At 38.9% G+C, this 22,265-nt stretch overlaps 1 protein-coding gene across 1 annotated transcript in view; it reads right to left on the bottom strand.

The window, feature by feature from the left end:
• Positions 1–21,409, bottom strand: part of wdr27 (WD repeat domain 27) — a 40,724-nt gene extending 19,315 nt beyond the window's left edge. The window contains exons 1-21 of the mRNA XM_041948076.1: positions 21,272–21,409; positions 20,645–20,786; positions 20,223–20,347; positions 19,849–19,962; positions 19,647–19,698; positions 19,163–19,233; positions 18,960–19,068; positions 18,697–18,799; positions 16,765–16,856; positions 16,245–16,309; positions 15,632–15,744; positions 14,545–14,618; positions 10,303–10,372; positions 9,531–9,599; positions 9,321–9,424; positions 8,342–8,431; positions 7,351–7,472; positions 5,327–5,460; positions 4,055–4,152; positions 3,058–3,179; positions 689–786 (exon numbers count right to left, since the gene is read on the bottom strand). Of these exons, the coding sequence (XP_041804010.1) occupies positions 689–786; positions 3,058–3,179; positions 4,055–4,152; positions 5,327–5,460; positions 7,351–7,472; positions 8,342–8,431; positions 9,321–9,424; positions 9,531–9,599; positions 10,303–10,372; positions 14,545–14,618; positions 15,632–15,744; positions 16,245–16,309; positions 16,765–16,856; positions 18,697–18,799; positions 18,960–19,068; positions 19,163–19,233; positions 19,647–19,698; positions 19,849–19,962; positions 20,223–20,347; positions 20,645–20,786; positions 21,272–21,409 (2,105 nt within the window). The remainder of the gene's footprint in view (positions 1–688; positions 787–3,057; positions 3,180–4,054; positions 4,153–5,326; positions 5,461–7,350; positions 7,473–8,341; positions 8,432–9,320; positions 9,425–9,530; positions 9,600–10,302; positions 10,373–14,544; positions 14,619–15,631; positions 15,745–16,244; positions 16,310–16,764; positions 16,857–18,696; positions 18,800–18,959; positions 19,069–19,162; positions 19,234–19,646; positions 19,699–19,848; positions 19,963–20,222; positions 20,348–20,644; positions 20,787–21,271) is intronic.
• Positions 21,410–22,265: the final 856 nt, after the last annotated feature.

The raw sequence follows: 22,265 nt of genomic DNA, 5'->3' as shown, positions 1-22,265 counted from the left end.
ACTCATCAACTGAGGAATGTTTGTGTAAGAAAGACTGTCTATGTAATTTGAATATAAGGCAATTTTGCACTTCCAGGAATAGCAGAGGAATAAAAAAAAAATCAATAATGGTTTCTTCGTTAATGTGCTCAAACATTTATTGCCCTTAGGTCATTTTGACTGATTTGATGAAGCAACCCTTCAGCCAGACTGGGGCCTGGGTTTAGAGATTAAGACTGTAAAGTGAGCAACTGGGGTACTTATTACAGTTTCATATAAGTTACTTATTACAGTAAATGTAATAGGTTTGTCAGGCCAACAGGTGTTACAAATCTGAATTCGTGCCAAAACACAATTATTTCATAATGGGGAAGTAAATTCAGAATTGTATGCTAGTTGCTCCGGATAGCACTATAAGCCAAGTGCCCAAAATGTCATCAGAAAAGTTAAAGTAATAGTTATTAGTCTTTTCGGTTTTCAATACGTTTTCATACAGTACTGTAGTGCCACCAATGTTTTGTTTAGGGGCTTTGAACACCTTCTGAAAAGCCTGAAGAAACAGAAGCAGTACAGGAGTATTTAGCATACATACATGTAGACACTTAAAAAGTGACTTGACATAGATGTTCGATGGCACCACTCTGGCCTGATTTTCACATCAAAGGTGCATTGGCTACGAATCCAACAAAATAGATTACATCAATAGTACCTAAGTGTGCGGAGGTCCCAAATCTTCACCCCATCTGTGACTGCACTGGTGAGGAAGAGGTTGTATGAATCCGGTGCCTGTGTGCTGAACATGGAGCCCTGTGAAATATGCATGAAAAAACAAAAATGACTAGTCAGCACATGCTTGACTGAAATAGGTTGTAAATCTGCTTCTCCTACTGTCCAGTACTGGAACATTTTGTTGCTGTATATCCTGTACTGGCAAATGTTATTATCATTATTCCAGGTAGCATTGTTAGTACTCAAAAGTAGGACATGGCATTTAGGACAATCTAAGCTTGTTGGGGCTGGAAAGAAAACTGCAATGGAAGCAAAATTCTTGTTAATTTGTCTTTAGGTGTCATTTTCCATCACTTATTTTCTACACTGAGATAGGCTTCAGCTATAAATATATAGAATTTCCGCTGCACATCTATACATAAATTCCATACATGACTTTCACACCAAGCAGGAGAGAGCAGCGGTGGGGTGTTTTTTGTTTAGATTTCCATTAGGAGTGTGAGAACGGGAGTCTGAGAGGGCATTTCCAGTTCCATTTTCCGAGAAGTCCTCTGCTCTGATGAGTTCCAGGTGAATTGTGCAGAGGAGGTGATGGAAATTTGAAGTGGGAAAAGCTGGTTCACATGCTGCACTTCCTGCTGTTTGGTCCGCATCGGGGCGAGAAAGCAAGAGGGGAGGGAAGAGTGATGTTATGAGTGCAGTCTCCAGGCAGGGGCAATCCCTCTGATCCGCAGGTATTAACCCTACAGGCATCCAAAGGCCCTCAGGCATCCAGGCGGAGGACACCACATTGACGCAACAGCCAAGCTGAAACAACACACTGCAGGCTTTCCACAATGTATGGCACACAATAGCTGGCGTGACAAAGACCAGACACCTCTGTGTTGAAGGAGTACAGGCAGCTGTGTGTAAGAGTGCATCGCAGTTGGATGGGTTAATGCATTTAATCCATGGCACTAGCTGCAGTGTGTCCAGCTAATCCAGGCTGGCCTGAGTGTCAAGTATGCACAGGTCAACATGCAGAAGTGACTACAGTCAATACCTCAGGGTCACTGGGTACAATCCTCCCCCGCACAAATACACACGTTTCTGTATTCCAAAAAGTTACATAAGCATCTGTAAGATAGGTCAACATTTCCACCGTTTTTATGATTAAAATGAATGGTTTTGTTGCTATTACAAAGATGGCAAACATTCATATGACTATATATGGAGAAAAACCAGGACCGTCATTTCTCTGTAAAAATGTAATGTGATAGCTATACAGAAACGTAAATTATATGCAGAAAACCCAGTCCTGAATGCATGAATTTATCATTGATATTTATAGTTAGATTTTGTGTGATGCAGTTCTACATTATTCATCAAACTAAAATGAATGTGGATACAGGCCTAAGCCGTCTACTTGTTAGACACCAGCAAATTGGGCCCACAATGGTCCAAGATACTGATGTGGGAGTAAGGCCACATAAACCCAAACTGCATCATGGAACAGCATTACTGTGAGGCCTTCATCCAGCATGGAATCTCCTCCTGCCATCTCCTATGGCAGTCTTAATCCTGATGCACCAGGGATTTACATTCAAACACTCAGCAAGATGAATGATACTGATGATGGCATGTCCTGTCTGTCTGTCATGGAAACTTCTGGGTAACCATGACATTTTTTTGAACCACAACCTTCTTTATTCACACCACAAACTAACACTTTTATTCCCTCAAAGACGATCTGTGCCTTATGTAACCCGCGCAACGCTCAATGATGTCTTATGTAACGCTATAATATCTGCCAAATAGTAGACCCTTCAAGAGTAAAGTGGAAGATGGGGCTCACACCACCAAATGATGCCAAGTCAAGCAAATTCTTCGTTGTGTGGGTGAGGTCGTAAATCAGTCTGCCTGTGGAGTGATGAGAGGTCTTTGCCTCTATTCATTCACAAAGGGCAGAGGTTATCGTAAGTTTCAGGTAAGCTATAAATGAGGAGAAAAAGTCTGTGAAGCAGTTTTTGCAAACAATGAACATGTATCTTTAAGAAATAAAAATGATTTTAAAGAACAGAGTTCAGGATACCAATGTGCAGGGTTTAAGGCAAACTTTCTCAGCTCTTCAAGCAATAAGACATTTTAAAATTTACATAATGACTCTGACCTTAAACTGGGAAACAATCAATCATAATAAAGATAATACACTGTCAAAGTCAAAGTCAGCCTTATTTTCGATTACACTATATGTACAGGACATATAGAGGTATCGAAATAATGTGTATAGAAGTAATGCATGATAGATGGAATTTTTAAATTCTTATTTGGATGATTTATTTTTTCATAGGAACATTTAAATGGCCTGACCTTGTTTTGTGTAACGCAGTGGACGGCTCTGCTATGGGCATCGGGCAGCTCCGAGGCAACTGTACCCTTGTTCATGTCAAATACTTGAATGGAGCGGTCTGAACCACACACCAGGACGATGTCTGAGACAGCTTTTAGGAAAAAAAAATTACAAACAATAGAACTGCTGCAGAGAAGCTGCAGAATATAAGTGTTTATGATGTAATGTGTCACTCTTCTAGGACATTTTTCTATAGGACCAGAATCTAATGTTATATATATATATATATATATATATATATATATATATATGCACATCTGACCAACTTTCCCTCATTGTTCATGGGCAAGCACTAGAAGCTAGCACTGAGTTGAGCAGATAGTTGAATCCATCAGTTTGCTTTTTTGCACTCAGCTTCTGTCTCTCCATGCTGAGGTGTAAATGTCAGCAGCTGTCTGCAAGGTTGCCTTCTAAATAGTCTCATTGCATAAATAGTGTCCTTTTAAATGGCATCCATTAAAAAACCCTTACTTTATGTCTCTATAACAATACACAAAGTACTCTTTCCTTATATAGAAAATCCAGAAAAATATCTAAACTTTTTTTGATTTTTTGTAATCACTTTGTATCCATCTTCCATTTGGCCAGTGCCAAGCACAGTGGTGTAAAATAACTCCTGACAGGATCTCACTCATCCCAACGCAGCTCAGTTCAGTGGAGTTAATGCAAAGTAAATGCACTGTAAACCCTAACAAGGGGTTGGAATGCAGACATTCCTGAAAAATTAAAGACACCTAAATGATTTACAGGTAAAGTCGGCAGTGGAAACCCTGAGGCAATATGTGTAGACTTTATGAAGCACAGGCTGATTGCTGTGGCTGACGTGAAAGTGGTCCAATAAGAAGCTCTGAGTAAAACTACTTAAGGGATAGGTTCACTTTGCCCTCCACAGCATCAATGCAGTAAAAACTATAACATTTCCTGCTGCAAGAATAATAATAACAAGAAAAAGGATACAAGAAAAGAAATCACTGATTGCAGACAAGGCAGTGATGTCTGTTGCTGATGTCATCTGGAAGCATTTTGCCAATTTGACGACACTCTGTTGCTGATACCTAAGAAGAAAAAGACATTGAATCATTCTCTAAACCGATAAAGGTTAATATACCGTCAAAATTTTAAGATTAACACTCTGCACACCTATCATTCTTGGGCTCTAGGAGAGATTACATTAAGAGGCACTACCCTTCAGAACTGATTCCTGATTTTGTTGTTACAAATAACCACCTCAAGAGGAAAACAGTGCACTACTAAAAGAGGGTATGGAGGCCATTTTTAGTTACTTCCCTGGCCTCCAGAATAAACCCTGACAGTTTACAGTGCACAGTAAAGAAGTTTGGGTGGTAATGAGTCTGTGGTACTGGGGTAGTAGTTAAATAAAGCCAGGCCCTCCATCAAATCAGTAACAAAGCCAGCTTAAGTAACAAAGCCTGCATTTGAGACACAAGTCTTAAAAAAGACCAATCCTTTGATCTATTTTCCCATTTTTACCTGCACTGCAGTGTTGTTGTAATAGGTGTACTTGCTGTAATTATTATAGTAGCTGGGTGACTGGAGACGTAAAGTGGGAGATGATTGGTTTAAATCTGTGAAATATGGCCTCTCTTCCCTGCAAGAAACCCTTGATGTGTGAACTCCGACTGTGCAGCTTTGAAGTTTGACTGTATGCCATTGTGATTGTGTAACACAATCTAATATAGAGAAACTGCAGTTGTCTGGACAAAAACACAATCTGTGAGGCCAGTACCATGCCCTGCATTTCTTTCAGCTGTGTTCTCCCTATGACTTCTGGGGAAGGTGATCTAATAACTACTAAATACAAGAAGCACAGGTAGTAAAAACAGTGTATTGATATATTAGTAGAATATTATAATTATATTACAATTATATATTATATTACGCACAATGTTTGTACAGCCCAAAAGCACATTTTGAGATCATAAGAGCAATACAACAACTAAGATGTTGACATTGTAGGTTAATGTTTGGTTTGAGGCATTATAATGAAAAAAATATTGTTGATTCCCCATTGATACACTGCCTTCAGTGAAAAAAGACACCTGAATTTTACATTTTTGAAAAACTGAGATTCAGCCTGACATCAAAAGAGTTTGCCCAAACTCTAGTGGTATTAGCATTTTCTTTGCATTGTGTAATAAATAGGTAGTTTATGCATCAATATCAACTATACATGCTGAACTGTTCTGTATAACACTGACTTGTAATTACCTTTTGATGTCGTCATGTGTGATGTCCACATTATACAGGTATAAGTATAAAGATGGACCAGATGCCAGAAGCAAAAATTTGTCAAGGTAATAAAACTGAGCACCTCTAATGGGTTTGGAGAACATCCTGTTGCCCTAAAGGAGGAAGTAAAAGACTAAAATCAAGCTCATCTCTTAAAATTTGTGAGGCATTCATGATGCAAAAAAACACATTTCTAAAACAAAAACAGAACTGAATTTAATAGGAAGATTAACTAAAAAAGATACCTTTTATCAAAGTTCCTCTCTTCCAGTTGTCTTTTTTTTATTATTGAATGTCATTGATGCTAACAAATAATAACTCCTAAATCCCAAATAATTTTGTCCAACTACGTACTCCATGTTGCCCAAAGGTACTGTAGACTTATATAGTTTTTTAATTGCTCAAAATGATACACACAGCACCCTCAGTTGTGGAGTGACAATCTGCTGCACATACTGTATTGTCTGTGTTATCCCACTAAACATATGGCCATTAAAGGTAGATCATGGAAATCTTGAACGTCTGCTCTAACACTCTAACAACCAACTTCTCCTCATCGTCATAGTTCATACAAAAGTATTTCACACAATGTTCAAAAGGGTACTCAAGACAATCTGTTCCACAAAAGGAGGGAGTGAACTCAATACCGAACATCCTTATCAGAAAAGTTCTGAATGAGACATTAACATCGTCCTTCTTAAACCCCAAACTGCATAGTTAGAGTCTAACAAGGTAAAAACAAGCAAACAGGTGGGCTGTCCTGTCAGATCTACCTACTATCTATCACCTAAGGGCTTCCAATGACAAGAAATTGCAAGAACACTACGTGGTCAATCGGGGTTATTTCCTTCTAGAGTTTTCAAGTATGATTGCATAAAGCTATGTGTACTTCTGGCTCACCCCAACAGAGCTCCTGTCCCTGACATGACTTAGTATTTGTTGCCAAGCTGTTTCACAAGAGCACCAAGCAGTCAAAGGCTGCAGACCCGGCCAAGCTCAAAACAATCTCAGTGAGTGGAGTAAAGCAGGTATGGTTAGTATCAGCAATGTGGAGACCCCAAAGTTTTCACTTGGCATGGGGAAGTAGACACACTTCTGACTGTCCCATTAAATGTGATACCCAATGAAGTAAGGAGCTTCTGCATATGATCAGAGTTTTGGATGTCCAGCAGATGCCTAGAATGACAAAGTCTCTGAGCCAAGAAACATATCATTTCATCATCTCAATTAATTTGGCTTTCTCTTCTTTAATTCCATTAGCTTATTTTCATTAGTGAAGGAAAAGGTTAATTTAGGAAGTTTTATATCAATGTTGCACTTTAAACATAACACAGAGCTTTCCCTGCAGAAGTTAATAAGGTGTGCCATGATTCACTTTCTAATGAGTTACGGACAAAACAAATCAGATCACTTTCATTTTAATCATAGCATCTCTTGCCTGCGTTGCAACAATATATTTAATAATGTGATGCATCCTTTCCAGCACCCTGAATAAACAACACATCTCTTAATACAGAACGTAAACATGAGACGTTATACTTTGAGAGCAAATGAAAACACGAGGCAAAACGTTGTGGATACAGTAGCAACCACTGTTTTACTGTCATTCAAGTGTGGCATCATTTACAACAATGCAATTAGGGACAAAATCCTTGCAGCAATCACGGCCGTCTTAGCAGACAGGAGTGAGAGTGAAAAATGTGTGCGGCATGTGTCTTTAGTTGTTTGGTCCTATTTCTAAACCAATTTGAGATTTTAGATCTTCAGAGTGAGGACATTTTTGCAATATGAGGTCACTCTGGCTGGTCCTCATTTCACTGCTTTTTTATGGTTCGGATTTAGGCTTAGAATAATGAGAGAGTGAAGGTTTGATTAAGGCTGAAGGTATGTAGGCATGTTGTGGTGATGGTTAAGATTAGGCTGACAGGGACTGAACAAAAATCCATAAAAATAGAAAAAATTATATGTACAAGTGTGTGTTAGTGAATGTATGGGGCATTTACCATGATAATAGCAGGCTCTGGACTGCCATGGGTCCAGATTCGGAGTGACCGGTCTTCTGACGCACTCAACCACCACTGTCTGTTGAGGCTCCAGCTCACACTGCTCACTAGCTTATCATGGCCTGCATATAAAGAGAGGTTTGAAACCAACCTCGAAAGACAGTGTGCGGCTGCAGCATTTCTTTTTATGGTACTGTTCAGAGAGTCAGGCAAAGTGAAGAGAAGGGGCTCTCTGTGACCCACTCGTCACCTCAACTTCTGTCCTCTTTTCTCTGCTGCCCCCTTGTGGAGACTGTGTTCCCGCTGTACTTGAGCCATCAAATGCGAAACAGATAATTGACATGCATGGATATACTTCCTTTACCTGTCGTTGTTTACGGGCCCAAGGATCGCTCTGAGTGATACTTCAACAGTGTGTATGAGAGTAAGAAATTTTATCAGTTCAAACCTAGTTGCTCTCAAAACACAATGTGCCCTTTTCAGCTTTCTTTTTCTGCTATCACCAAGGTTTTACTGACAAAAACAAAAACCGCATGTGCCAAATACTTGTGTTGGAATATAACCAAACCATGCTTTTCTGGTAAAACAGAACTCTTTATCTACAGTTTTTGACAGTGATAGCTGAGTAAGTGAATATTTGGATTTTCTCGGAGTCTTTCATCTTAAGCCATGGATCTATTTCAAAGTATGTTAATCGGAAAAGCCTGAATAAGGCTGAGGATGACCATCTTAGTATTTAAGTTATTGCTGTCTCTTAAAAACATCAGGAGTAAGATCTTAACCTTGAACAGCTCTAAAATGTGAGCAGAATTTGTGTGTCAATTAATAAAGCCCTATCATAAAAAACATCATGAATATTGCATAAAAAGAATCATTCTTTTATTCTTTTTGTTCAAATATACTGCTGACAAAAACACTGAGGTGACTGAGGGCAAATACTGTAGAACCCAGAGGTTTTTAAGGTATAATTTCTCATGTTAACTTCACGTACCTGTGTAGACGGTTGGATTGCCACTAAGGGAGGACTTATACAAAAACACTGAGCTGTCTCCAAGACCACACAGGACTTGTTTTCCATCACCTGGAAGAGACGAGGAAACAGAAAATCTTTGTATGAGGATTTTTCAGTCAACAGCTGAGTTATTATTACCAAAAACATGAAATGGGCTTTTAAACAGTGGGGAAGTGAAGATTTTGTCTGAAGCAGGAACATCAATAATAAAATGTAATATAATTCTGTAGCAACAATAAATTGTTCTTAACTTACTGCCAGTCATGATTCATATAATATTGTTTTACCTTAATTGACCCTTCCTGTAGAGGATGGACAAAGCTGAATTCAGTATATAACTGTTTCTGTTTGCCAGGCAATGTCTCAAACTGTTACTGCTGATAAAATATTAGGAATTCAGGCTCCAGTGGGTCACCACAATTTAAATAAATGCTAAATGCCTGTTGTATCATCATGGAGGACTATCCTGCGGTTCTGACACATGACTATGGGATGGTTCTGGGTAAAGTGAGAGCTCATGAGATTTTCAAGCAGTTCAGACTTTCCACAGACGTAATCAGAATCTAGTCCGTCTTTGGGATAGACAGACTATTGTAGAGCCCGAATAGTGTAGTTGCAATGACATTTACTGTGAATTCAGTAAAAGTATCCATCAAGCCATCTCTATTAGCGACAATTTACAGTCTCCGTATCTCACTATAAAACCTCAGATCCTCAAACATTTGCGCCTGTCTACTCACACTTCTTATTATTATTACTACCTTGGCTGAGTTATCAGTATTCACTATTGATTTATAATGTTTGAGCAGACGGTTACATATAATAATATATGGGGATACATTATTATGTTATGTTTACACAATACAATTAACATTACTCACAGACTACTCACATAAATATGTGATTATATTATGTTTTATAAATTATGGTCAGCGTTGCAGCAGTAAATCTGCCTGACCTGAATACTGAAGGCAGTAGATTGGTTTGTTGCCGGTGCTTAGATCAATGTGTGGAATAGTAGGTGCTGGACTGTCTGCTGGATAATCTCTGAGGAGTAAACCTCTAAATGACAAAAAAGACAAAAAAGAGGTTAGTATTTATACCAAAAAAAAAAAAAAACATTTGAAAACTTTCTCCACATTGCATTTTAAATGATGGGGTGGCTTACTTATCTTTGGTGGTCCTTTTAGAGGAAGGATTCTTCTGAGTATTTGTTTTAGGTGAAAACATAATTCTTCTAAAAAAAAACAAAAACAAAATGAATGTGAGGTTTTGTGTGTCTAGTTACATGATTCATCAAACCTCATTTCACACTGTATTATTTGGATTGTTGCATTAAGAAACGGGTGACAAGCCTGGAGAGTTAGCTAGGAATGCCGAGAGAACTCTGACCGCAAAGATTGTAACCATTGCTTCCAAATGTCTCCTGGCGAAGGTTAAATAGACCCAGTTCAAAAAACCTGTCACTGAAATAGCTGCAAAGTGCTGCTGGCTGAATGTAGTTGGTGTTCATCGTGATCAAAACTTAAGAACCTGCTAATGAAAACTGGCAATGAAGGAAGTCAGACCAGGAGGATCTCAGAGTCACATCTGCAGGAAGTACATCGACTAGCTAATTCTTTGAGTGCCTGAAAATCCTCAGAAGGTTGCCTCTGCACCCACATTAACCTGACCTGGATGAGTGTTAAGTGGCCTACACAAGTCAAGTGCTATGACAGACAGAATTTTGCGGCTACGTTTTAGACATTGAAACCATAACATTGGTGCAATGCTCCGCCTGGTGAGGTACGAAAATAAAGAAACCCAAGGAAAAACAAAATTCTGTCAAAATTCCGTTCCTCCTCTCGCTTAAATTTAGAGTTGCTCTTTACCCTCATCCATTTTTTGGACAATGCAGTGAAGCACTTGATTTTCTATTAAAAGGCTAGTTGTGAACTTACCTTGGGGCACTGGTATATCCAGATGACTTCACTTTCGAGTGGAAGACCAGAGGCTGCTCCTTTATTCCTCCTTTGTAAAACAGATAAGGTGGTCAAGTAGACATAGAATGACAAACACAAGTACCTGCATGAGTACAAATTGTCTACATTATGTATGCCCAAAACAAAGATTCCCAATTATAAAAAAGCAGATGTTACAATATGAGTCAGAGGTCCAAAGGGAAGTGCTGTTCGTTATTTTCCATAATTAGGATAGAACTACTCATTGCACTGTAGTGGGTTTACATTGGATTATACCAGGAAAGGAAGATACAGTATTACTGTGTGACCACTGCTGTGAGCATTAGCATTAAATGCATCAGCTGCGAACTGGGAGATGGTTCATTCTGCTCCCTGTTCCCTGTTGGTGCCTTCACTACACACTTCACAATGAGCTCACTTTTTCCACAACCATTAAAATGTGTGAGGCTCTCCAAAAACTGTTCTCCTGTCAAATACAGGCAAAGTAAGCAAGTCACATAATCTCTGCGAGGCAACCTAGGACTTTAGTTGCATCAGAAAAAAGTATGTAATGTACAGATTTGGTTTACAGCCTTGATTCCAATTCAACATGAGTTTATCACCTCAGCAGACCTTAACCTGTAACAATGTAATGTCCCTAGCACTTATCCCACATTATTTCATTAATGAATTTAGCTGACTAACAAAACTGCAAACCACAAGTAAACCTGGGCAAGTCAGCTGTGTGTTTGAGCTCTTAGGCATAGCTCTTGAAATTCTTTCATGCAACAGTATATTATTCACAGCCTTTGTTTTTCAGTAACAGTAATTCCTTTTGCAGTTTAGTGACAGTGTTACTGAACATGAGCCTGAAAAAACGGATTGGTTGATGCTGTAAACACAGTCAATGCAGCTAATCGGGCTCCCCTAATTGTGATGTACCAAGTGTTTGACTGCTAGGTACTATCAGTTGTCCTGCTTAGGCTCTTGTACAACTCAGTGTAGGCACGCTGCCAACATTATAATAAATTCAATGCAAGTGAAACCAACCAGTCAAAATCAAAAAGAAGCACATCTGGATCTCTTTTCAATCCTTTCTTATCTGGAAGTGCTTTTCATCTTTGAACAGCAGTGCCAATGTTCACTCGAGTTTTGGCTTGAAGGGTATTTTCCTGTAAAGTACACTTAAAAACCTCTGAACAATTACTGATGTTCCCTTTTCCTTGGATTTTGAATTGTAATTTGAGTTTTCTCTAGGTACATGTTGTTTCTTCATCTGTTCAGCCCCACAGGATATCACTGCTGACACTATTCATTTTGCCACTATTTTGCCTCTGTAAGCAATAGTGTTATATCCTTCCTTAGTTCAACTTTGTAACAGCTTTCGTGAAACTGGTATTTCACTTAGGTCCCATTGGTATTGCATGGTATCAAGCAGCAAAGACAGTATAAAAAAGAACATTTAGTTTGAGAATGAAAGGTCTTGTGACACTGGTTGCTCACATGTAGCACCATCCTCCACTCCCCCATTGCATTGTGTGTGAGGTGTTGTACCGGCAGTATATTCTGACACAGAACAGATTATACGTGTGCGGGAAACTAAGCATTTTAGGCCAGAAATTAAATTACCTGACACAATCACTTGGCAATGCTCAGCAGCCCTATTGACCCCCTGCTGATATATAATGGTCATTTTGTTTTATAGGGCAGTAAAAATCTCATAATTTATGCTGACTTGAGACTAGATGCTATTTGAAGCAAAGTGAGAGTTTCAGACAAATTTCCATGTCGAGTCATCTGCGTGAAATCACAGCAGCGCTCATTTTACATCTTACATCTCATTATATCAGACTTAGCCTAATCTGTCTTAACCATTGCAGTAAAAAGGTTTCACAATATTGAAATTCTTAGCTCAAAGTATAGACACTAGCTTCTGATGCAACACCATAAAGAGCAAAAAATTATTATTGCTATAATAAGGTGTGGCCTGCAGTCACAGAGATCACGAGGTAGGCTATCTGCTGTGATTGTATCGGCACCTGTACGACTAAAACCGGGAAGTGACTGTTAGGACGGATGTTAGGATCAACAAGATTTCAAATGTGCATGACTTTTTTGGTTTATGTGAATTTAAGAAGTGACAGTGATTCCTTTTACAGTTGGTTTGCCTGCATTAGAAGAGACAAAGCTCAGGCGAGCCCCAGAATTTATTCTAAAGTCAACCACTAACTTTTGCTCTCAGTCGGAGAAAAGGAGATGGCAAAAGTCAGACCTCCATCTGAGTTAGCTGCTGAATGTGGCCCAAGAAAAAGACCAAATAATTCAAGCTTCTAAAAGTGTATAAACCATAGCAGGTATATATGTCTTTAAGATATTATTTTGACTGTAACCAGACTCTCTGGTATGAATTATTGCCTTACTGACCTGTGAAAAGTGGGGCACACAGTAGGAGAACAGAGCGAGAGCAGAAGTAAAAAGGTATCAGAGGCACGGTAACCGAATACTGGCAGGAATTAGGAACATGGAGCCAAACTAAGGGTCTGACAGCAATAGAAATCATGTTTCACCTGAAGAATGTGTTGAACATGTGTATAGCACACTGTAGGGAAATGTAGAGAGGGCAAATAATGTACTACTACATGTAGCTACGCGAATAAAACACTAACCACAAAATCAAACTTTAATCGAGAGCTCGAAGTGAACTAGATTCACTAAACAATAAGGTACTCTGTACTGTAGTTACTGTAAAGCAGTGACTAATGGAATAATAGTTAGAAGCATGAAACACTGTCCTCTTTCATTCAAACTGGACTAGTCAAGAGCGCACAGTTGCCTGTTTTTCCCATCTCGCTCTATCCAAAACTAGCAAAGGAGCTCTTAAAAATGAGACTGATATTGATGCTTCATGCTCTATGTCATGTCAGAGTAGGTTGGTGTGTTGCAGCACTCATTCAGACGATATTGTAGATGAGCCGCCAGTGTTTTTTCACAAATTGTCAGTCCTTTCAGAGTCGTTTCACGTTTTTAGACAATGGTGACATTTAAGGACAAAGTGAGGAAATTGTTTGTTATCATATCAATTTCATCTGTTATTCTTACTGTTATTACTGACTTGATCACTTTAAAACGATTCAAAGTGAGTTCTGATAATGCAATCAAGGCCATTCAGCACTAATTGCTGCTTTAGTGGTCCCCTGATATCCTAACTATAAACAACTTAATCCAGGCAACTACACTTCAGACCAGTGACATCATGCAAAAAGTAATTCCAGCTGATTGTCATCATCTCAAAAAGCCAACAGTCCTGGTTCATTTCACGATTATGTTACAAGGCAGTTTGACATGACAATAGATATCTAATGTGCACTCACAGGTCTTTTAAAAAAGCTTTGTCAGACTTGTGCCAGACTTTACAATTTTCCTTTCCAGGAGTCTCAGAGGTTTATGGTGCTATTTGTATACAATTCTGCAGATATCCTCACAAATACAGAGATGCATGGGGAGCAGCATGGTGGGTTTCACTAGTCCGTAAATGTCTGTGGTTTTCGGTCTGACATTGCAGTCACGCAGCACCACTAGACTCCCCTGAAGATCTCCTACAGTTTGGCACTGGCAGCTCCCTTCAGTCCAGCTGTGGGGAGTCTGGCTAATACTGGCTTTCTCAGCGCTAATCTCAGTTAGAGCAACATTTAAACCACAGTATACTGCACTGTAGGTCTCCAGCAGAATAGTTCCAAGCTGCCAAATCCTAATGATACGCTGAAGAACCACAAATAGGCTCAATTTACCTCAGAATCCACTACTGCAGTAAGCAACCATACAACAAAATGGGCTAATTAGTCAGAATTTATCAATCTACTCAATCTACTCCTACTGTTGCATCATTTGAAGTACCTGCCCATGTGGTAAATGAAAACTGAAGGGCATCTAATTATGTCACATCAATACCCTCAACAATGCAAATGACCTTCTCCAGCCTCTGTATTTACAGATAACGAGGAGATCCTCAGTAGCGCTTGTAATGGCCAAACAGACCTTCTATAAACCTACAATAAGTACAATTTAAGAGAATCTTCTGTGTCCAAGCAAAACAACCACAGGCCAGACATTGAGTGAACTATAAAATGGGTCATAGTTTTAAAACCCAGAGTCATCAAACAGCAGTAGCTCCCTTTTTTATTTTATGTGCATGAGCATAAGTGAGAGGTGAGTGAGTGCTCAGACAACGACAGCGATGCTGACCTTTCTTTTTAGGATGGCTGGGCTCCTTCTTCTTAAAGTCAGCATTCAGAGGAGATTCAGGCACTGGAGGAGAACTGAAAACAAGGGAGGGGTGAAATGGGGGGGTTACTGGAAATAAGGGAGCACAGCATTTTCCACTGTTGTGGATTATTAGTCTTTCTAATTCTCAGTACCATGATATTGTTGACTCATGAAAAACCAGATGGCAAAAATGGTTGTAATAGGCCAAGTTAATATGGAAATGTCAGAGTGAAAAGAAGTTACAGGCAGGAGGCCAACTGAAAAACAGAGGCCACTCATCTGTCCCACTGCTGATGAGGTCAGGTGACGAGTGTCTGAGAGAAAGCAACATGTCTACAGTTGCCGTATTTTTGCGAATTTTAACAAGCTGACATGATTATGCTTTGGCTCATAAACTGCAAATTTGCTTAAGCAGAAAAATGCAGAACATTTATTATTATTTCAATTATCACTATTTATTGGTGCTGCTGGATTTTGCTAAATAATCATTTATGGAGGTACGGGTAATACCTTTCATTCCCTCCCCAGAGGACAATTCTAAATTTCTGGCATTTCTAAAGCAATGTTATTGTGAAAGTAATAACTATGATTTTCTGGATTAAGGAGCACATCCAGTGTGGGGAGCTTTATTAAAACTCATGTGGATTTAAAAGCTTATACATATAAAAAATGTTCACAGAGTTTAGTCATTCACTGGGCAGAGCAGATCGAGGCTGGACCCAAATGATTACGTGAGCTACAGAAAAAACAGTTGTGTTATCTTGTGTCCTTGTGTTTCATGATATAGGATGTACCATTGCCACTGAATAAACAAATAACAGAATAACATTATTTACAATACAAGCGACTGAGATATGCTCTATTGTATTTCAGGTAGTCCTTTAACAAGAAAACCTGTGTATACAAAACTAGGCTGAAGTGTCCCTGAGAAAATTAGACGTTTTACTAATTGAGCTGATTTCTTCCTTAGATTTCTATATGGAAGGAAGGAAGCAAAAAGGATAATTTGTCCTCTTGCGGTCAAAATGTAGCATCAATAAATATCTGCCTTTAACTCCAGGTTTACCTTGGGAAAACTGAAAAGCCTTCACCACAAGTCCAGATCTGCCTGAGGTCACAAAGACCCAACTCCAACAAGAGCACGCATGGAGTAAACAAAGCGCTCACTAAAAACACCATCTGTGTGACATGGAATTCCAGAATTAATTCATATCAAACAACAAGCATGAGTCCATAAATGTTTTAAAAAGAGAAATGAAAAACACAATGCTGTGACTAATGTTCAGGAAAATGTAGAAGACAGTAAATCAGGGTGTTTATGTGTTTATGTTACAATATAATACATAGTTGCTCCTGTGTAGGAACAGAAAAATACCACTTTACCTCAGGTAGCAAACCACAATCAAATCTTTATGCATAACCAAAACTTAATTCGCAGCGTTACAAAAATACCAATGTCTCAGTTCAGGAGCACCTTAAGACAGTCAAACTTTTTGAAGGAAATAAAATACACAATAAACAAACAACCTCCCCCCAGTTTCTTAATAGAGAGTGAGTTCAGTGGTTCACATTAAAGTGACATGGAAATTTGTATAAATTCAGTAGTTAAACTTGTTAAACCATCAAGTTGAATGGACAATTCAGCACAATGTCTTATTCTGGTTTATCAAGATACTCACAGAGTTATTCCACCCTGGAGAGACTGACCATGACCCAGCCACTGTGATGCTCAGGTTGGGGTAGTCTAGAAGAATAAACATCAGTCATGGGCTTGGATGTATCCAATTTCCAGTTCATATGCATCAGGTGCCATACATTATGCAAAGAAATTGACATCAAAAATAATTTGGAAAATCAATGCAAGACAAAACACAAGCTATTGTTACATACATGCCATTAGAAGATATAATGTATCTACCTTTGCAGAGTTTCCACTGTTGATTATTTGCTGAACGTCTGCAAAGTGTTAATTCCACACTAATGTTCAAGCTGTTGTTAGTGCATTATATTAAAATGTGTCTGTAATATGATGTCCAGTTGCATACATAAGGGTCACTGAGTGACATGAAATTTTCATGTAAGCTATTATCATGCAAGTCAACCAAAACGGTTCTTTCGTTAGCTCAACATGGGTTTAACTCAAGAGAAAGCACAGGTTTTACAGCGGGAAATTATTTGCATTATTAACCTAATGCATACCTTTGAAATATAGTACTGTTAGGAGTTCTGAGGTAGCCAGATCCACCACATACAGGCCATCAGAGCTTCCAATACATAACCAGCTGTTGTCCCTGCAGGGGCCCACACAGAAACGTATGGAAAAACAGTGTTAGAGGATTTCCCTGAAAAGCTTTTTTCAGATCGTTTGAGGAAAGATGGTGTAACCACATACTAAAGGAAAACATACTAATGTGATGGAGTGGTGAGGAATGCACACCATAGGACTATAGGCTTTCATTCAGGTTTCCTTTGACTTCATGTAGTCTAAACTATGTACATGCAGCGAGATGGAAACTACCGCCACACAGAGTAGAGAAGGAGAAGTTGAGTTGAAGGGTTCCTTTTCATCCACTTCCTGCACAATGCTACATGCTGAGGTTATGTTATTGTTAGACAAGTTCTACATTACAGTACATCATTATTTTCATGCTGGGCAGGATGGTGTCAATTAAATTTATGTGTGGAATTTTTATGTGATTATTGCATCGTTCAAACTGTTCTGAAGGTATATGTTTATGCTTGTAAAAAAACGTGAAGCATTCATTGCTGAATGCCACTGTGTCTTTTTTGATTCTACCACAGGGGGAGCCAATGTCTAAACTTTACATTTTACACACGCCACCATTAGCAATGGACCTGATAGTATTTTGGATGAAAGGGGTTATAAATATTTAGATGACAACAACAGACACAAAAGTAGATACTGAAAATATCATGTTGTCGGATGGTTTTCTGACTTATTTGAAACATCAGAACCATGTTTAGTCCTCGGGCATATCCAAACTATCATGCACTGATACTCTGTTATATTCCATTTTAACAGTAAGAGCTCTGTTGGGCGTGAAGCCAGTAACTCTTCCAGCTTCATAATTACTCCATCACACACCGGAGCAAAATTATTTCATTTATTAAAGCCTGTCAGATGGAAACCAGTAAAACAGTATTTGCACACAGACATCATGCAGTTGATGAACTAGATTTTACGCTAAAACGTGCTTTGGTCAACAGGTAAAATGATGCAGCTCTGAGATCATGTGCTTTCTGTAGAGCAATGAGGAATCAATGTCCATTTCATTCCAGTGGTCCACAAAATACACAGAGTTATGTCTGTGCTTTTTAAGTACCTGCTTCCTGTCATAACATCAAATATTTTAACAGCCTGAAACAGTTTATGATACGAGCCTGCAAAGTTTCCTGTGATGTGTGAAGTATCCTGTGACTGTGTGGACATGTGCAGCAATTAGTCAATAAAGATGCAGCGTTTTTTCCAGGCTTTTAACACAGTACAAAATCAATATAGTGTAAATGGCAGAAACGTGCAGCTTTTGTTGTTGTTTTTGTTGTTGACACTGCAAACTGCGTTTGTAATATTTTCCTAGACGCATTATTTTTCCCCTTGTGGAAATAAAAACAAAATGGAGCTCTTGAGAATGGCCACAGTAAAACAGTTCTTCCTCATGGTGAAGTCACATGATGAGGTCCATTAATCCATTCGAGCACTTGAGAGTGAGACTAGTCAAGTCCACCTTGGACCTTGTAATTTCCTTTCACTGACGAATAAAGTAACAGTTGTTAAGCATAGCAAGAGCCACCCCTCTATCTATCTAACCATCCATCCACATAAGATCTATCTGTCCTATCCAGATAAGATTTAAGGTATGTGGCCTTCCATATCAGATTATGAATTATGCAATTACCCCAGACAAACATGGAGTAATGGGGCTTAAAGCCAGCACTGAGTCAGGAGTCTCAATTGTTTATTAGGCCCAGGAACCCTCCCTCATTAGTGATGTAAGAACCTGCAACCCAACAATAAGTGAGTTATTGTGTTGACCAAATGATGTCAGACATCATGTACCTACTATAAACATGTGACACTGTTTATGAATGCTATGGAAGTTATTTACTTACTTTTTATGGTCACTACTGGTGTCAGTCGATGAGCTACAAAAAGTCATCTTGAGGACAGGTTTTGAAGTCTCCACTTTATCTACAGCTGATTTTTCTGTGACACCTGAAAGAAAAAGTAGCACAAAAGGGATACATCCTACTCAATTTTCTCTGTCAATAAAGAGGTTTAAGATTTATGAAAAGTTGTTTGATCGAAGCCATATCCACAAAGCCTGTATTGCATATTATCTGTTGCTGCTTGTCTGACCGATCAGTAACGTCACCTGCGTGATGATTCCCTCGGTGCATTACATGACTTTTTTCCATCTTGTGAAGGTCCATTTTGGTCACCAGGTGACACTTGTGATCCGCAGGGAGAGAAAAACACCACACCTAAACCCAATACAAGTGGGTTACACAGCTTGTGGAATTTCAGTCTTTGATAGTCATTATGAGCAATTAAGGGCTGTGTGCCTTAGTCACTAACCTGTCCATCAGTTGAGCCAGTGATGAGATGCCTGTTCTCCTCCAAAAAGAACACACTGAGCAGTGGAGAGGCTAAAGAATTGAATATGATTTAGGCAAGTTGGCAAAGAATATGATGTTTTCAATCATTTTGCAAGGCCTCACTCCTCTACAGCAGTTACTATAAAAATAAATAAATATTTTTATTTCTTTCTTGTAAATTTCAAAGAGCTTGTATTAAGCTTTACAAGTGCTTAAATCCAAGTCTTGACACCTACATTTGGATAGTTGTTACTAATTTATATACTAACAGTTTCTGATTGCAAATAGATCCCACTAAACTTTTTTTTTACTTTTATTTTACCACCTCTGCTGTCCAGTGTTAATGGAAGGATTCAGGCCTTTACGTGTCACGTTAAAATGAATGACTCTTATTGTGGAGAAGCAAATTAATTAGCTCCAATAAGAAATCTACATAACTATAACAATAAAGAGCAGTATCATACCTGAAAGCACAAAAGATTGATAGCAAACAGCTTTAGTTTTTAAATCCCACACCTGAAAAGAGACAAGGCAAAGCACTGTATAGTAATTACGCTGTGTGTAATATTTGGTATTTGCTCTGTATACCAATACACATCATCATCACTAAATCAAAAGTGTGACAATAATCTTTGAATCTATGGTTTGTGAATCTTGAGTCAGGACCTTAAAAGTGCGGTCCTCTGATGTGGTGACAAGAATGTCTTGATTCCAAGGACAGAACTCTGCTGATGTTAAAGGTCCGAGGTGACCGGTCAAGGTGGAGATCACTTCATGGCTCTGATGTGGAAAACAACAATGAAACAATGACCTTTGATGAATACGAAACCATCAGGAAGAAAGATTACGACACATTTTTTTGACCGAGGTGTGTTGTGATGCACATCGGATAAATCAGAGCAAAGTACAACAAAGCGCAGTCTTTAACTCAAATTAGCAATAGAAACTTACATATTAAGCCAAACCAGTAGCCTGGTCACATATGGCATAAGTGTTAATGTGAACCAAGAGAAAATGAGAAAACATGTCTCTTCTTGTACCTTTGAGCTGAGAACATATACAGTTGCTCCTGAGCATGCAGCCACTCGTTCATCAGAGAAACAGAATGAAAGATGGACGACTTCACCCAGCAAAGTCCCAATGACTGTTCCAGCTGCAACTTTACCTGCAAGAGAACCAATAAGTCTGTTCATATTCAAGGCAGAAGAAGTTCATGAGCAGACATGAGTGACCTATCTGGTAATATTTCACTAGATGGCAGGCTTGTCAAGATTTTCACTCAGAAAATGTATCACCCTCAGAGCATATCATATGAGATATGTGCAAAGGTGTCCTCTACAGTTTAATGTGAGCAAAATAAACAACAGTGAATTAAATTCGTGCTGAATACAACAGGCCAAACTCTGACCATGGGAGCAAATGCACTGCACACGCATGAGCACACACAGAGCTAATTCCTTACCCTCACGTGCTCTCTGCTGGCACTGCTCAATGTCCCAGACAATGATATAATCAGCAGAGGCAGAGCAGAGGAGAACAGGTCTGCTTCCGTTTCCAAAAGTCATGGCAGTGACCTCACCATGGTGGCCAGTTAGCAGCAGGGGCTGTAGACAAACATTTAGCAAAATAAACAATACATTATAACAAATGAATCCTGCCTGTGGTTCCTGTATGAGCCTATAAAGTATGAACAAACTATGCTTAAGGTCATACGGGATTTTGGTTATGATTAAACACGGCACTGTAATTGATAGATTGATCCTTTATTTCCCTACCTTAAAAAATCTATATAAATTATCACATTGTAAGATGTTTTGTCTTAACGTTGCCAGGTTGTGGTCCATGTTTAATATGACATACAAAATAGTCTATACTAAACAAATAGGCTATACTTAATGTTCAGATGCCTACTACACATGAGGAGTAATACTTAGATACAGAAATCTTATGCAGGTATGAGTCACTGTGGCCCGCACGCCTTCAATGCTGTTTACGCTTACAGTGCAACGAGCTAGCTAACTAATTGATGACATTCTTAATACCTGGGAGGTGTTTTCTGCACACACCAAACAAAACTTTGTTAACAAACCTTCAGAGCTGTGTCCGAATTACTGTAAATCAGCATTTCCTTGCCATGCACTGGTAGGCCACAGTAAGAGTGGCAGCATGCGAGTTGCCGGTGAGATAGGAGTCGATCACAAGTCAAACTAAGCTTTTCAGTCATCATCTTCGCTCCTGCCAGGCCGGACCGTTTGTGTGGTTTGTTGCCGCTAGTGAATATAATGCTAATTAGGTCAATTAATTCCCGTTAAACGAGACGGAGGAGTTATCCTTTAGTTCAACAAAAGTTGAGTTATGCTGGGCTACAGTTGTTTAGAGAGGGGCTTTCTTCGACGCAGAAGTTTCAGGTGGACAAATGTAGCAGGTTGCTAGGATACCGACACCACACCAATTTCCGTTACAACAGACTGTTTACGGAAAAGCGACGTTTCACGCATAAGTTAAAAAATTAACCTTGGTCAGGTAAATGTATGCGCTGCCCCTCAAATGCTTTCTTTCATAAACTAGGCATCATAAAATCTTCACACTTCTCTAAAGGTAAGCGGTACATGTTTTTGACGGATGCTATGTAGTATTTGACCTCAGCGATACTTGGAAGTACAGGCAGAGTGGGACTTCCCTCTGACTTCTTGCTTCTTGTACATCTGCGTTTAACCGCAAGATGGCGGTCACTGTTCACCTGTAGCACCATCTGTACCACTGGTCATGGACATGTTACTATTTGTTATTGCCATACAAGACAAGTCTACAGTAATTCATAATAACGTTCTTCTTCACCTTCTTCATAATAATAATAATAGTAGTAATGTTAATAATACATGATAATGCTATGAGAGAGTCGGGGAAGTGCTGCCTATTAATTCCTCTTCTTGTTGATTTTCTTCTTATTAAATCATGATAAAAACATTTTCACAAATATTTACTTTAATGCTAATTTACTGGCCTATTTTATGCGTGTATAGCCTACGTATGCGTGTTTTGTGATTACTTTGGCAGTTTGTTATAATACCAGTTGCAGTCCT

Source organism: Chelmon rostratus, chromosome 11 (assembly GCF_017976325.1).
Source record: "Chelmon rostratus isolate fCheRos1 chromosome 11, fCheRos1.pri, whole genome shotgun sequence".
NCBI lineage: Eukaryota > Metazoa > Chordata > Actinopteri > Chaetodontiformes > Chaetodontidae > Chelmon > Chelmon rostratus.
The sequence above is the reverse complement of the archived record's forward strand: the minus strand, read 5'-3'. Positions and strand labels throughout refer to the sequence as shown.